General features: G+C 36.0%; 1 protein-coding gene across 1 annotated transcript; it reads right to left on the bottom strand.

The window, feature by feature from the left end:
- Positions 1-1023: 1023 nt before the first annotated feature.
- GABRA6 (gamma-aminobutyric acid type A receptor subunit alpha6) lies at positions 1024-15272 on the bottom strand. Its single transcript, XM_032403471.1, has 9 exons — positions 15235-15272; positions 14920-15038; positions 14261-14328; positions 12089-12309; positions 11921-12003; positions 11236-11379; positions 10672-10824; positions 9094-9353; positions 1024-1299 (listed from the first exon to the last, which is right to left on the bottom strand). The coding sequence occupies exons 1-9, from the start codon at positions 15270-15272 to the stop codon at positions 1024-1026; spliced, it is 1362 nt and encodes a 453-aa protein (XP_032259362.1).
- Between the last annotated feature and the right edge of the window lie 2910 nt (positions 15273-18182).

Below are 18182 nucleotides of genomic sequence, written 5' to 3'. Positions count from 1 at the left end.
TTACCATGTTATTTATTAGATACTCAGACTGTATTCATCTTATAATTGAAAGTGTGTTGAGTGAGCAGGAAGGAGATGAAAGATTGATTCTGAATATAAACTCGACTCCTTGTTTAGAGTGAGGTGACTGAGCCCACCTGTCCTGTACCTTCTACTTGTCAGAATCACCAGGGACACTAACATTGAGTAGAGGTAGCCTCTTCATTTCTTCATACTTAAGAAAAGTCTTCTCCCTAGCTTTATTAAACAGAGAGAACCATGTTTATTGTTGTTTTCTTTAGTGGTATACATAGAAACGTAGAAAATATGAGATATAGCCACAGTCATAATAGAACAAGGCTTCATTATAGTTACAATTTTTTCTACAATTTCATGGGATTATGATGAGCATATTATTTTGAAAGGAGAGCTTACTGAGATAAAACAGCACTGTATTGCAGTCCAACTATGTAAAGCTATGTACATATGCATACTTATTTATTTATTTATTTACTTATTGAGGTAAAATAGCATCACAACAAATGGCTAAGCTCAATACAGGCTTGATACTGAAAACTATTTTATTAGCATAAGGGCCTCCAACATACTGGTATTAACCTATTGATAAATATTTAGACTATTTATATTTTGCTCTCTTTGACAACTAAGCCGAAATAAACATAGTTTAAGGCAACCTTTGGAAGTGTCAGCATTTCTTATTTTATCTTCTTTGTGGTAAATGCTATTCACAGTGACAATTAAAATATTGAACAATGAAGGACAAAGATTGGCAAATTCATCTTGAGTTCATCTTATTCTCTTACCAGTTTTTTCTCTAACATACAGAAAAGTCATATTTTTCAACAACCTTCAACTTACAGTTTTGAGGAGTAACATTAGTGCTTTTTGGCCCAGACGTGCTTACTCAAAGCTATGTGTTACAGATTTTCAGTGTTCAGAAAAGCATCTATACAAGTGGTTAATGCTATTTAAAAAATTTCAGAAAATGAGAACTTACAGAATACAAGTTGTCCTGGCCTCAAGCTATTCAACACTGCTGCTCACTTCCATCGTGTCTTTGGAAAGACAAACTACCCAGTATACAAGGTTAAATCCTGCAAATGCAACTGGGAAGAGAATCCGAGAATACTGGTCTATTTTACTGGTGCCTCCAAAGGCTGGAGAGAGTGGTGGGGGTGTGACAGGTGTTGATTGTAAGATAGGAGCTCTGGTGAGGACTTTGCTGGCCTCAGGGGATGGAACTATTGGCAAAGTCAGAGAGGTGATTCTTTTCTTCAGATGATACTTGGAATCAGGATGCTGTAGGGAAAAGACATAAATATTCAGCCTAGGTAAAAGACTAGAGATCACTTAGTTATTCACTTTTTCACCATGAACAGATATTTATTGACTACTTACTATGTAAGATAAAATATTAGCAAATTCCTTTTTTTAATATTAGCAAATTCTTAGTATTTGATGGTGCTACTTTTCCAAGAAAGTGGTAAAACAAATTAAAAAAAATGATTTGCAGCCATCCAACATCCTATAATTTCATACATCAGCAATTGATGCCAAGCATATTCCACGTCCCAGAACCTGTGTTGACCACTGGGCCATTAGGAAGAAATGAACCAGGTTGCAAAGGCTTATCCACCCCCTTCTCCTCACTGGTGATGCATAAGCCTATAGGGCAATGTGTGTGGGCAATGAGAGGGCATTTAAATTTGGAATATATGGACAATTAATTAATACAATTAATTAATAAAACTGATAACAGTTCAGTTAGTTGATATCATTCTTCTAGCCTACATCCTCATCTTCACAAGTTCATATATTTGAACCAGCTGAGATAACAGCAACAAAAAATATTAAGGTGCTCATGTATGTGAAAACCAGTGACAAAGTGGCAATACCCTTAAACTGAGTGGGATGACTGTTCATCCCTTGAAATACAACTGCCTCTTAAGCCCAGAAGTTCTATATTGAGAGCTTTCTGCTTCCCATTCAGAACTTCTCCACTGGTCTCATCTTCCTCCATCCTAAGTCACCAAAAAATGATTCATTTACTGACCTCAGAATTGTCAGAATTATTATATGTTCTTTTTTATCATTAGAAATCCTAAGACAACAATTTTTAGTCCTGAAAAGGATATTTAGCACATTAATTGTTAGGTGAAAAGGCTAAGTCCAGAGAGTGGAGCTGGAAATGCCTCGCCCGTAGTCACACAGCTAGTAATAAACTACCCTGGTCAAATGCAATGCTTGTTTCATCATCCCCACATTTTCTTGTCTTCACTCTAAAGTACTGGGTGTAGTTCAGAGACTCTAATTCTGTTTGCTTTCGACTCCTTTCATACTGTGGAGACTAGAGGACCTTGCTCTGATTTGTATCTTTTCTTGTCTATATCCTGTAATAGTCACTCTCCTTGTGACCAGGTTGCCCTTGCTGGGTCTCTGCCTTCAAACACGTGCTGTACATTATCTCTGCTCTTGTAAAACTGCCTTGTTTTCTCCCTGGCAACAAAATCACCACTTTGATGCCTGGCAGGGTATGTTACTCACATGGGCAGACTCCCGTGGCTTTAGCCAGCCACCCCGCAGAAACAGGATGAGGCAGCCACCTCCCCTGTGCCGGCTGAGCCACAGGACCAGAATGACCTGCCGATGTGGTGACATTTGGAGTGCGAGAAACAGCGATTCCAAGAACCTCTTCTCTCTGTATTCCCCTTTCGAATTTTGCTGTTTGATTTGTCATGGAATTTACTGAGTATCTAAATAATACTAGTCATCATTGAGAGTTCAAGCCCAGTATGCATTTAGAGGCCATGGGAAAATCTCCCTCTTCACCGTAAACACAAATGAGTCTCTGATTTCTCATGACCGTGGTGAGTTGCAAGGAAAGAATATCTTTACTTGTTATGTGTTGGCCCAAGATTGTGCTAGGGACTCTTGACATAATTAAATAAAGAAGATAGAAGGTAGAAGATAATTTAAAATAGTAGAGGCCTCAGTCTGCTGATCTTAGGAAATAAGTGACACTTCCTACTAAAAACATGTGACAGCTAAGGACTGCTGTGCCCAGAGTCACGAGTCAGCATGTGGATAGGACCAGAGTAGTGATATTTTGGTCTCAGTGCATGCTGCCTGTCTTAGAGAATAAACATAACACCTTCTTTCCAGAGTTTCTATCATGTATCTCAGACTCTGATTTGAAGTTTCAGCCATTAACAATGTTATTGAAATATTCTCCACCTGAAAGAGCAAAATGTGTTACTGTTTCATTTTCCAAAAAGAGTTATCCTCCTCCCAGATACATGGAATATTAAAATATTTTACTCTAGTAAAATTTCTAAGGATCATGATGGAGTAAAATGAGGGCAAGCCTGTGGAGCAGATACTCTTTCTAAACTCATGATTTTTCATAGCATGCATTCCCTGTGTTTATTTCTTTTTTTAAGGAGAAAGAGGGCAGACATGAAAAAGTTCGTTGAGACAAAAAAGTAATTATAAAACATAATCTACCATAAAGATGTAAGGCATTGTTTTATCTTCCCCTCTTTAGAGCTGTGGGGGAAAAAAGTTAATTGTCAGTCTTTTGGCATTGTCACAATGTCACACATGACTTAATAAGAATTACCAAATGACCCTTGTCCAGAGTTAAGCAACATCACTCAAAAATACCATGAAAAATTTAATAGCACTAGCCTGGAATGAAAGATCCCCTACAACAGGATTCACCCTTTCCTCATCTACTTTTCCAAACAGTCTCTATGGAGGGTTGTGTAAGAGTTAAGAGAGGACAAGAGAGTCAGAAAGCCCTCGATTGCAATACCATATATACTACTTACCTGCTATATGTAGTTCCCATCTTTAAAGCTAGGGAAGATTATTACTTTCTCTATAAGTTTTTCTTTTCTTTAAGAATTTGAGAAAGAAAATGTAAGGTATAAATTTATAGATAAGATAGATGGATAGACATTAGATATATATAATATATATCATAGATATACTAAAAAGAGAACACTTTTTTGCCTACTTATGATGTTATAATTTGTTCAGCAGTTATCACATTCTTCCTTGTAAATATTATTTCTGTTGCACCTTATCTCCTTTCCTGACATGAAATCTCCTTATTGGTAGAGGGCATATTATTTTCAAGTATAAGTGTTCCACGGTGCCTAGTCAGTGCACAGAACATAGTATGTGCTTAATAAGCATATGCTGAATCAACAAATGAATGAAAATATAAACATTTCCAGGATTTCTTAGAGTAATCAGGCAAGGAGAAGAAAATAAAAATTTTGATGATTATTTTACATTATATTTTAGTGTATTGTTTCATATTACAAGTACCATATATAAATGCTTACAATTGACAAGCACTACACAGCGTTTTGCATGCATTATTTTGCCTATTCCTAGAAAAAAAACTATAATGTAATATTATTATTTTCATTTTAAAGATGAGCAAATGAAGGCTTGAGTGGGAAGCTCACGCAGTAACTGGCAGTGTCTGAATGTAATCACTCTCGGATGTTAAGATCACACTCTTAATAATTATTATGGTTTCTTCCCATCAGCTTTAAGGTTCAGGGCATGGTTTCTCAAACACAGAACTATTGACATTTTGGGTAGGATACTTTTTTGTTGTGGAGGATTGTCCTGTACATCATAGGATGTTGAGCAGCATCCCTGGGTTCTACTTCTACCCACGAGATGCCTGTAGCATCCCCCCCCCCCAAAGTTGTGACAACCAAAAATATCTCCAGACATTGCCAAATATTCTCTGGGGAGAAAAGTCACCTACCACCGAGTATCACTGGCTTAGAGTTACAGATATCTCACTGTCCAGCAGCGACTGGGGGTGTTTCTAGCAGGCAGCAAATATGATATGTTCAAGGAAATGCAAGAGGCCTGGCTAACCTACATGCTGGATAATCAGCTCCTGCATAGTTGGGAATTGGCAGTACAGGAAACTGGACCCCAATTTAGAAGAATCACATTGAATTTCTGAAGTGAAAAGAAAGCCAATTTTGCAAGCCATTCAAGATACAGGTTTGCATCAGACCCCGCCTGTTCTATTGTAACCCCGGCAGCTTCAGCTGATGGTAAAATAGGTTTTTGTCAGAGTCCAGATGAGGGCTCAGCTTGGGGCTGTCACTGTTTTGAGTGGAACACCTGTGGTTTTGAATTTTTCCAGGGCTCCCCTGCTGCTGAATGCCATCCTACTTTGGGTATTTATAGAGCATTGCTTTGTTTTAAGTAATGCCATATTGCAAAGGTACTTTGAGTCAAACTGGACTTTATGACAATCAATTATTTGATGTAAATATAAGACATTTGTAAAGTACTTAAAGCAATTTTTATACAACATTCAGTGAGTCTAATATGTTAAAGAAGAGGGGGCAATGGGTTACCTCTCAAGAGAGATATTCTAACCATGGCTGCATTATCCAATGGACAAACAAAGCACCTGGTTTTAGAACCAGCAAACAAGGGCACTAAATATAAATTTGAAAATATTTAGTACTTAATATTTTTTTAAAAACTATTATATTAATTATTGTGGAGGAAATAAGAATTTCAAATCAAATTTTCTTGCATCTAAATAATAGCTGGTAGAATTGGGACAGAGACAATTCCAGAATTTCTATAAAGAAGCAGCTTATTGGCAGCAATCTGGTGGGTCTGTGGTGCTAAGTACATGTCTAGAAACCATATTGGAATGTTTGGAGGGTAAAGAAGGGAATATTGGATGGGGATTTGATAGAAGGTATGGGGAAAGAACTAACCACCTACACCCCTTATCTAATCCACCCTACCCTCTCTATAAGTTATGAAATAGCACAACCATGGTGAAGGGACTCAGAGTCTCTGATGGGCTTAATTCAACCCTTAGTTCTACAGAGTAATGACAGTCTTCAAAGAAATCTCGGCAATATTTGGAAATGGGAAGTAAATCTTTCAGTATTCTATGCTTCATATCTCTCTACATAGGTGGAAGGCAATATGATAATGACCCAGCAGATCATCCCAACCTTGAAAGGGAATATAGAAAGGATATGTCTTATTTCCCTCTCTATTTCCAGGTTGCTAGCAACTGACTTAGTGTTTCCAGAACAGGACCAGGCTAATCCTTCTGTTCTCAGCTGAGGAAACACTTCCTCCAGAATGATGATCCCTCCAGGCTGTGTTAGGTACTCTTGCATGGCTCTTCTTTAACCACTATACATCTCTAACCACAGCCTTTATCATAGTGTATTGTTATGGCTCATTGGTTTGTCTTTCTTCCTGTTCAGCAAGAAGCTAGTGAGGGAAGAGGCCATACTGATGTCATACACTAATGTATCCCCAGCATTCTACAAAGGATATGGAACATAAGAGCATCTAACAAGTGCTTATAGTATGAATAATTCATTGAAGACGTAGGTACTCAATAAATGGATGCCAGATGAAAAGGAAAAAAAAAATAGTGAATAAACAATGTAATCAGTATAAATATAATTATTGTCCTGACGAATGAAATTTTGGCCAATTTTGTTTGTAGATAATTTACCAAGAATGTCACACCTCCTGTGAAAAAGGAAAGCCACACTGGATGTGTCGATGGGTGGGAGGAATTCATTCTTAGGAACATAGTAATGAGAGTTTAGACCTTTAAAATAACAAGGAAACTAGCAAAACATCCAAAAAGTGATTGAGGTCCAAACTTGGTCTCACACACAGAATAAGTATACCCCAGACACATAATAATTTATGATACATGAAGATAAGAATAACTCTCTAATGCCAAGACAGCATACCAGATAAAAGCAATAAGGAAAGGTACCATATAAGCAGGAAAGAAGCTGTGGGTAATTTGTTCTCAAAATCTAAAACAAAAAACAACAACAACAAAACCCGGTATCTAGTTCCAAATGCCTTAAAACCAGAAAGATCATTAGTAAACCAAGCACTTCTGATGATTTAGTTTTAGATGTCTCTTTGGGTTTGAGTATTAGATTTAAAACTCCTGAATTTCTTTGTCTTTATTATATTAAATTTCAAGGTCAAAATCAAAGTGATAAACTTTTTCCCATATTCATTCTAAGTAGTTTCTTGTGAAAAGCAATTAGGACATTAAAATATAACTTAGAATCACATGAAACATCTAAGCACTTAATTTTATTTCAACCTCACCACATTGGTTTGCTATTTCAATGTCCAACTTACTCAGATAACATTATTTTGATTACAACTGAATAGGCATTTTTAAATGTCATGGTATTTGAAAGAAAAAATGGCCTAGCAATCATAATATATACATTGTGTTGTATAAATTGCAAATGTATAATTTATGTTTGTTCCTTTACATTATATAAAACAAATTGCCAAGGTTTGACATGAATAAATAAAATGAAAATGTTCTTTGTAATCATCTATATTTATTTTTGGTACCTACAAGGTTTGTATTGTTAAGTTTGCTTATTTTGGTTTTTATTTTTATGCTTTGACCTACCCTTTCAGAAACAAAATGCTGCTTTTCATTGCCTTAAAATGTTTTAAGTGAAGCCAGGTTTAGAAATAAAATTTTTCATAAGAAAAAAGTCAACTTGCAAGAAAAAAGTACTTTGAGATGATTTAAATGCATTTTTTTAATCCAGCTTCCCAAAGGACCTGCTCATTATGTTACTATTTTAGAATTGTAGAAGATAGCTATATGAAGACCTGAGATCTTAAATTCCATCTTATTAATAAATTATATCTTTAAAATAAAAGACAAAGAGAATACTAACTCTCTGCTTTCTCCAAGGGTTTGAAATCATATTTCTCTCAGGAATACATATTTCAAAAAAGTTGAAGTAAGGAAGTTGGTCTTTCTTTTATCTCAATATCAGATCAATGAACATATTCAAAATCATTGGACTTATTTTTTTATCTTGTTTCTCATGAATTTCTCTTTTCAATTTTACTGCATTTCTGGAAGGAAACAAACTGCATTCTGATAAATATGAATTCTTCATTTATAGATATATGTTAAGGTGATATGTGACCACTGGGCAATATGTTGATTATATACCCATATTAATACAGATGGCTTATAACATAATAACTTTTATTTTTACAAACATAAACTAATTCTCAAAAATATTTTCTGAAAAAAATTATTTTCAAGTGTTTTGGATTGAGTCTTCAGACTATCATCCTTTTGCTATAAAATTTATATTTTTATGGCCTTTAAAAATACACATATATAAAGAAAACATCATTAGGTCAAGGGAAGAATTTTGGGAATGACCTCACATTCTGAAAATGTTTTATCTTGTGGTGTGCACTCTTTTATATATCAGCCTTTGAGGATTGTTGGAGAGGGGATAGTCTCTGCCTCTGTAAATCTGTGTGTATTGGACTTCTGCGATCAATTCCTAGCTTTTCTACCGACTAGTAAATAACATCTTCCCTCCCCGAGATACTGTTTTTGATTTGTAAGCAGAGGTAATTAGCCTGGATCACTGGATGGGAAACTTTTTTTCTTAATTTTATAGGTATTTATCACTGATTATAAGTCTTTGAATAAAAACACTTTAAGATACATGTATTTAATATACAAATGTGAACATGAGTGTTTTCATGAAAATCAAAAACCGTGCTTATGATTCAGCATTCGTAGAACCTAATATTAACATCTTGCCTTCATGGAATGAAGTAGCAAGCAGATTTCTAACAAAAATTGTCCATTCTATAGGAGTCCCTGTTTATTTCCCTCAGACTCTGAAGCCTCATTAGGAACTTTTTTTTTTTCACTTTATTCTCCCTAGTTGGTATAAGTAAACCTGTTCAAAGGAAACATCTAAAGGCTGAGAAGAATGTTCTCATCTCCTCTGAGAGCTCAGAATCTGCTAGTACCGGTGAGGATGATAAAAGAAGAATGCCAAAAGTTTAGAGCAAAGATAAATGAAGGATTATTGCTTGTTTTTTTGCTATGAAGTAGGAAAAGAAGTTGGCCTTCGAATCAGAATTATGTAACTTGTGCTCAACTAATAGTACTTTTGGACTATTTAGTTGTTTGTGATCACTGTTAGGCTGCCTTTTCCTATATTGATGGGTAACATTAGAAAAGTAAACAATTACCAAAACAATCTCAGCTTCCAATGGTTCGCTGGCTTTTGATATTGTCACTGGGGGTGAGGCTGCAATCTGTGCCCTCCTTTTGGCCTTCTGTGTCTGAAGATTGGTAAAGTAGTTGACAGCCGCGAACTCAATAAGAGCTGAGAAGACGAAAGCAAAGCAAACAGCTATGAACCAATCCATAGCGGTTGCATACGACACTTTTGGCAAGGAGTGCCGGGCACTGATGCTTAATGTGGTCATGGTTAAAACAGTGGTGATCCCTAAAGTGAAAAAGAATAAGAAATGCAGTATTAGCATTTGGAATCCAATAACAACATCAAATGAGAATGTGTCAGTGGATTAAACACTCTGCAAATGTAATTTTTGTTCTTGTTTTATAATTGTTCACAATTATTATCATAGGTATTACATTTTTGTATGTTTCAATACCTAGTAAGGTGCCATATACACCATAGTTGCTCAAAAAATATTTTCTGATTTGATTTAGTTTAACTATTATAAAGTTAAACTCATGAATAATTCTAGTTGTTTACTTCTTAAGAAAATTTACAGCAAATTATCGTATAAGTACTAAAACCTTGAATTCCTGGTCAGTTTGAATAGCTGATAATATCTATCAACATATTTAAGAAGTCTATTTAGTATGAATAGTAAACATAAAATTAGGTTCCTCATTTTTTTTACATTTCTAGCTTGGTTTTAAGGTAAAATATTTACTCATGAGAAAATAATTTCATCACTCAGTCACCAGCAGTTTTATATCTTGTATAATAGTTGGGGAATATATGTAATTTGAAGATGGTCAACATCATTATATAGATATTCTTTTATAATTTGCAGAAAGAAATCTATTTTAATATAGTAAATTAGAAAGTCAAAATTCATCTGAGATTTCAATTCAACTCAGGTCTTCGCTATGAACCTTTCTAAATGTATAATCATGAAAACTCAGAAAAAGTTGGATTTTGTTATTGATGATACTTTCCATTACAACTTTTTTTCTCAAAATTAATAGTGCTTCTACATATCAAAAATGGAACTCAATATTTAGGTTGAACCATGGGAAATTGGTTATATTTAACTATTTTTATATCTAGAAAAATGACAGTTTCTTATGGTTCACCTAATAAAAGCAAGATATCATTTATATATTAAATATAATTTATATATTAGGTTTCAATATCTTTGCCTTTCTTTTCATGGATTTACATGTCAGTTTTTACTTTTCTGCTTTTCCTTAATTATGAAAAAGCAAATTGAGATTTAAAAAATAAGTAAAAAAAAAAAAACACTCCTAAATAGGGCACATGAAAGTCACAGGAATCCAGCCAGAATTCTTGCCAAGACAAATGTTTTTGTGAATTCACCACATAGCTTGGGATAATATAAGGGTCATTTAATATCATACATATGCCTTAATGAGATAGGAGTCTATTTCCTTTGTGGATTGAAAAAGTGCCCTAGTGTGAATATGCCCCGAACATTCACAATTCCCCGAACATTCACAATTCCCCCAACATATCACAAGCAATAAGAGCTGGAGGATGAGTGGAAGTATAGCCAAAGAGTGAAGCATACCAAAGACAGTTCTAGCTGGGACAGATTCCTTATTAATCCAGAAAGACACTTGGGAAAGAATGACCGTCATAATGCAAGGAGTGTATATCTGTATCATGAAGTAACCCATCTTCCTTTGCAAGTGGAAATAAACTGTCATTATTACGTATTCACCTGTTGGAAAACACGTATATCAGTATTATTGCTGTTGACAGTGTGCAGAAAGAATGCAGCTGGAAATAAATCTTGCAGATCTTTAAATTAACATGGGCTGGAATAAAACAAGTAAAGGCATATTTCATTGTATGACAAAGATACTTGATCAAGCAGATGATAGATACATCAGCTCATTGTTTTTGGTCGGGTTCTTTGTGTCATATACATACAAAACTATTTATTCCAAGGTTACACAAATCTTTATATGCACATGGTTGCAAAATCAATTTTAAAGAATGCTACTCATCACTTCAAAACAGCAAGCATAGCTGAGGATGGCTAATGCAGAGAAGAAAAAAATAGATATTTTGAAAATGTGCATGGGAGTCACCTTGCTGAATTACATTCATTAATTGGTCTAATTCTTACCTGTGTTAGATTTAATTGTCTCACTAGATACTGTTTGTCCAATCAGATCGTACTGGAGGAGACTTGAAGATTCTTCTGGAACTTCGACTGAGTAAAGTGGTCCTTTTTTCCATGTATATATGATTTCACTTTTGGGGTAAGCATCTGAATTTTTTAAACAAATTACATAGCAGTGAATCTGACTAGTTGTGTTTTTTTCCAAAGCAAATTTTTTCCATATAAAAAAGAAATACAAACATAAATTTTCTTTAATGTTTTTCTTAATCTGGGTGACTAAAGCCTCCGACTATTTACAAGATTGACAGACATGATTAAGTAAGTATATTCCTGGAATCACACTGAGAGTATCATAGCAATATTTCTCTTTTGCTTTCTGGTCTCTGACTACAATCAAATAATTATATATATGTATTTTTTTAAAGACTGCTGCCTTTATTTATTTATTTAGACTTATTTATTTATTTCAGAGAAAGAGGTGGGGGAGAGGAGAGGTGGGAGAGGGAGACAAGTAGACTCCCCACTGAGCCCAGGGAGTCCTGAGATGGGGCTTGATCCCAGGAGCCTGAGATCATGACCTGAGGTGAAATCCAGAGTTGGACACTTAACTGACTGAGCCACCCAGGTGCCCCAATAATTACATATTTTGAATGCATTATTTGACTCTCAGAAGCTTTTTGTAACTTACAACTCCCAAACTTGAGTGGACAAGCATGCCCATCCATAGGAAAGTTAACCAGCCTCATGGGACAGTCAGCATTGATGGTAAGCCTAGGGACATTGAAATAAATGGTTCCAAGTTAGTATGTTGGACAAATCATTTGGGTTAGAGGAAGTTGAATTGGGGAAACCTCACCTCATGGTATATAAAATGGTTCCATTCTGCATTATTCTGAAGAGTTTATTAGGGGTTGTCATATTGTGTGCAATTGATTTTTTGCCATTCCTGAAAAAAGTGTCAGGTGTCCAGATTTTACTGACCATCAAGTTATTCAAACTCAAAATCTCAATTGGCCCCCCAAACTTCAACCTCTCATCAGTCCAAGTCTGGCGGAAGAAAACGTCCATTGTATACTCCTAGGAGAAAATAAGATATTCATGAAAGCTGGGGAGATAGTTTATTAAGAATAGTTTATTCACTAGCTTATATCCCCAATTCTAAAATTTAAGAAATAAAAAACTTTTTATGATAATAACCTTCAGAGAACCTGTGATTTCAGGAAATTATTATTTTTCTCAAACTCAGAGTTTGTAATATTATCATAAAAGATGGTGCGATGTTGTGCAAACCTCCCTCCTGCACCTTGACCCTCTTTAACAATCTTCTTCTTTTCTATCAGTCATCCACCTCTCCATCTATTGACCTATTAATTTCCCCTCCATAAATTTAGAAAAAAAATATGAAAAGATTTACAGTCTAGGTTTTGTGCTGGTCTTCCTACCATTACTTAGTCTAACCATTCCCCTCAATGCCTTGTTCACTTTCAAAGGTGTCTCCTAACACCATGGTACCATTTAGCAAACTTCCAAGGATAGGTAAACTTTGCTTGATAAGTGTACTCTGGTTGCACATCACAATAATTTTATATTATTCTGGAGAATATAAAAGCAAATGTTACCATGATTACTTAGAGCATCATTTAAGTATCCATAATTAAAATTTTGAGTTTTAATTTGTGGCTTTTATGAAATAACATTAGAAATCTTAAGAATTATGGTGAGAGCCATTGCAAAAGTCAATGATAATTAAAGCTTGTAAGTATAACAAAATATTGCCAATAATTGCTTCGCCTACTTTATGTGTTCCTGTATGAGACCTATTACTGCAAGTTGTGATTAGATTTTCAAAATATAATTTGACACACAGTATATCCATATAATAATGATCCAGGCAATAACAAGTCTCCACTGTACAAATATACTTAAATAATGAGACACATACATAAAATGAAGTGCCAAGTGTTCCCCAGACTTCAATAATATAGTATAGTATGGTTGTGGTTATTTATATTTGGGGTGAATCAGTACTAAATGAAAAATATGATAGTAAAATAATTGAGGATTCTGGATAATGCTGACCCTCCTTTCTTTCAAGTCTTAAGACATTTATCTCTTAAATAAAGTCTTCTCCCTCTCCTTCACTTCCTCGTTTTCTTTCTTACTTTTTTCCCTCCCTTCCCTTTCCCTTCCTCTGGTACTCCTTCCTTTTTTTTAATCCCTTCTTGCTTCTTTCTTTTCTTGTCAACTCAAAGATCAGAAGATAAAAAAGTCTCCAATAACTATTTATCCAGAGCAGCATTTCCCTAATAAACTTTAATGACTCAACTATTTAAAGAGTTATATTCATTTTGATTTTAGTATTTATATTTTACTTTTAGGGGGAAATGGTACCTGAGAACTGTGAAAAAAATATCATGATGCACTTTGTCCTAGCAGACTAGTTCAGATTTTCATTGCCACTTACTATAAATACTCTCTTATGAATCCTACAGCCATCTGTACCTGGAACAGAGCTCCCAGAACACCTACTGGTCCATTTGCAACACAAAAGGTACAAAGCACTAGCTTTTCCAAATGATGCCCTTTACTGTTTTAATAAAATATACTGAAAATGACGTGCTACAGGAAACAGCTATATTTTAAGTTTCATAGATACTTTCAATATACTCTTACGTGACATATCTTTGTTGATTTTTCTTTTTTCTATTCTAAAAATTTACCAGGACTTCATAAAGATGGGGAAAATCTTATCTTTGTAGAAAAGAATCAGTGCATGATATGTGGCCCAAAGAGAGAATAGAATCTTAGAAAGTCCCTCAGGTTAAAGTGTTCAAGCAGAGCCCTAGTGAAAGGTGAAGGAGATTAAGCCAGTAATCTGCTCTAATGACCATGCCCTCCCAGCATGAGTACACATACTGCATTAGGACTCTGGAGCCAAGCTTGGTAACAATGCCCAAGATCGTTAGTTCTGGGACTCTGCCCTCCCGCCAATAAGTAAAATTACCCTCCCCACTCAGAGCTCACTCACCATCTCCACGTCTGACACGGGCCCAAAACTGGTCACATAAATGTCTGTTTTGACTTCAGTGACAGCACCTGAAATTAGCCCAGAAGAATGGGGGCAAATATCACCAGTGATTTTAAGGACGCTGAACTTAGTGACCCTACCACAAAGTCCCTTTTCATGGTCAGAACCTGCAATCCATCCTAAAGGAATCCAGTAGCAGGAGCCTTTGGGTTTTTCAACTCTGAAAACTCATACGAGTTGCATTATTTTGAAATTTTTCTGGTCAATTTGGGGAATTTAAGGAATGGAAGAGAACTAAGTTAGTATTCTCATAAAAATTATAACAATAAGTAACACATCTTATAGTTTTTTTGGGACAAATGCTTAGGAAAGTGCTTTAGATGGAGAATCTCATTCTACACTCACACAACTCTATGAGGCAAGCACTGTTCATACTCCCACACTACAGATGAGGAAGCTGAGGCTTAGAGGGTTCAAATAACATGCATAGAAGGTCACAAACAGAGGAACGGACAGAGACTGGACAGGAACACGTGGCCTCTCCCAGTACCCCTGCACCTTACCGCTCTGCTATCCTTATGAAGCGTCTGGGTCTTGGAACAGAGGGAAGGGGGAAAGAGAGTAGAGATGTTTGGTTGAGTAAGGATGCTGCCTCTCACCTCCAAATCCCGGCCGCAGCCGGTTGTCATAGCCTTCAAGCAAGTTGTCCAGGATACGACTGATGTTTTTGGAGTAGAAGTTTCCTTCATCTTCAAGTTTCCCTAGGGTATTTTCTACCCTGTGAGTAAACAGTCCATGATCCTCACTCCCAGGCTCAGAGAGAATAGGCTGTTCAATCTACTCATCTATCCCACCACAAATACATGCCACACCACCCAGGCTTCTTCCATGATTTGGTATAGAAGTCACCCAGTAGGTATGTGCTTTCGCTTTCCTCTGAACTAAAAGGAAAAATCAGAAAAAGTCTTACTCACCATAGAATAAGGTACAGCCAGGACAGAGGCGACGCCATCCTGCAGTGCTCTGCAGTGCCCAGTTCACCCTCCTCCTGGGTTCTCCTCCCTCTTAACAACCCCCCCCCTTGCCAATCAACTAGAGTAATCTTCCAGACCCCTCATATCTCTTTTTCCTGTTTGTGTCCAGCCAGTAATCCGTAGATGAAGAGGTTGCCAGCAAAACTTTAAATGTTCCCCTTGCTCTCTTGTTCTTGCTTCTGCCTTTTCATGTAGAACAAGGTGGCTTGTGGTCTTAGACTACATCCTGTTGGACACTCAGACTCTTCTGGTGGACTCACTTGGGAAAGGAGAGTCTGAAGGGACAGTGTATGGTCGAAGACCGGTGACAATAATCGAATAAGGCATTAGGGGAGATTAGAAGGAAGAAATCCACGGCTAGTTTTGGCATGGAATTAGCAGGGCCCTGTGAGGAAATCTGGAAAGCAGTGGCATCTCGCTGAGTGAGATTATGTTCCAATGGGCTCAGCATTTATTATTTCTGTGGTTCACAGAAGGATTCCTACACAGCTCTTACTGCTTAAAAAGTCTAACAATATTGAGATCCTTTTGGGTTCTCTTTCTGATTTCATCATCTTTAATGCATCAGACACACCTTTCCTCTGCATTTAAAAATTGTCCCTTATTATTCTTTGAAAAGTGTTTATAATATACTAGAACAATGCCTGGCTGTCTTGCTATTGGGTTAATATTTTTTAAGTACTTTGCTGATCCTTCTTAAGATACAACATCTCAAGCTAAGCCATAAATGGGTCCTACCACTATCTTTAGAAACTTGGCCAGTTTCATGGATGCTGCCTATTAGAGACAATGTCCGGAAATATCTGATTAAGGTTATCCATGTAGAAATACTGTAAGAATAAAACATCCATGGACATGGTTAATGATGATGTTGCTGGCACTATTTCACTAGGCTTGCCACAGGTCAAAAGCAAAATGTTTGAACCCAAGAAATAGCATTCTCTGCCTAGTCTGGTAGATGGAAGTTGATGTAAAAGAAGTCACTTTAAGCCTTAAAATTTTAATCTTTAAGTAATTTAAAATAAGAATAAAGAAAAGCATTGTGAATCTCTCTCTCTCTATATATATATATATATGTAGAGAGAGAGAATATATATATATACATATATATATATATTTTTTTTTTTTTTTTTAAAGTTTTCTTACATTGTTTTACTTGTGCTAAGCTGAAACCTGCACCCTGGTCCTAGCTCTCACCTTTGAAACCATACACAATAATTTGTCAGGGAAAGAGCACATGGCAGCCATTTAAACAAATATATCTATCATGTCCTCTCAAATTTAAGCTAAACATTCCTAAAATCGGGTGCCTGGGTGGCTCAGTTGGTTAAGCGACTGCCTTAGGCTCAGGTCATGATCCCGGAGTCCTGGGATCGAGTCCCGCGTCAGGCTCCCGGCTCGGCGGGGAGCCTGCTTCTCCCTCTGACCCTATCCCCTCTCATGCTGTTTCTCTCTCTCTCTCTCTCTCTCTCTCAAATGAATAAATAAATAAAATCTTTAAAAAAAAAATTCCTAAAATCTTCTCTTGTTCCTTACAAGACCTGGCTTCCATATATCTTCTTATTCTTTTCACTCTAAACTTACTCTAACTGATGACCACAACACATTTTCAGCTCCCATTGATTGTACAGTTACAATCTAAACCCTAACTATCTGGTATATATGATGCTATGAAATAATTCTCTGTTCATTTTTACTACAGCTTACTATTTTCATTCAAGCATAGGACTATGTATTGATCTCTGTAAACTTGCATGATTTTTTTCTATCAATATGTGTATTATCCATCTCTGATTTCTATCATCAGTGAGAAAACTTAGTGAGGTGTTTAAGACTGGATGTTTTTATATGGTTAAAAAAAATGATCATGGGGGGCGCCTGGGTGGCTCAGTTGGTTAAGCGACTGCCTTCGGCTCAGGTCATGATCCTGGAGTCCCTGGATCGAGTCCCGCATCGGGCTCCCTGCTCGGCAGGGAGTCTGCTTCTCCCTCTGACCCTCCCCCCTCTCATGTGCTTGCTCTCTCATTCTCTCTCTCTCAAATAAATAAATAAATAAATAAATCTTTAAAAAAAAAAAAAATGATCATGGGTGAGTTGTACCTACTCCTATAGAATGGGCATGTTTTTCTCATTAAAATTATTTATTTAAAAGAAACAAATAATAGGTCACATTTGTCTCTAAAAAGAAGATTAACTCCTTCTACTATCACCACCAACAAGGTTTGTGTATAAAATAACTTATAAAGACTCAGGGGTGATTAGAGGAAATTGTTGCACAGAAAAAGCAAACTTGGCACCAAACACTAAGTAGTACTTTCTATGATATTAGAGAGCCATTAGTCTTCTCATGTATAGAAGGGGCTTGAACCAAAGGATTCTGGTATTTATGTAAGTACTTCCCACCTAGTAAGAACTTGAAACATTTCCTGTCTGTGTTAGAAACTGTTATGGGGAGCAAGTCAGTCTAAAAATAATAAATGCAATTTAAGACTGTATCAGTGAAAATTAACATAATATTAATAATAACTACCAAATATTTAACATTTACTATTTGCCTAGAATTATGTTAAGAAGTCCATATACTCCAACTCATTCATGGCTAACACAAAAATATATGAGTTGTCTATAATTGAGTCCATTTTGTAAATCAGTAAGTGTGTAACTTGCCTAATCTCACAGCTAAAAAATGGCAGAATCAGAATTCAAAACTGGGTATAAGCTAAGGCCACTGGACTGAACACAGTGAAAAATAAGGTTCCATTCTATTAAAGAAATAATTTCTAACTGTGGTACTTATCCAAGATGGAACGAGTACCATAAAAGAAAATGAGTTACCTGTTAACAAAATATTCAAGTATAGCATAGAACACCATGGGTAGGTTTCATGG

The sequence above is a fragment of the Phoca vitulina genome, unplaced genomic scaffold, assembly GCF_004348235.1.
Source record: "Phoca vitulina isolate PV1807 unplaced genomic scaffold, GSC_HSeal_1.0 scaffold6, whole genome shotgun sequence".
Lineage (NCBI taxonomy): Eukaryota > Metazoa > Chordata > Mammalia > Carnivora > Phocidae > Phoca > Phoca vitulina.
Note: the sequence above shows the minus strand (reverse complement) of the source record. Positions and strands in the feature narration are given on the sequence as shown.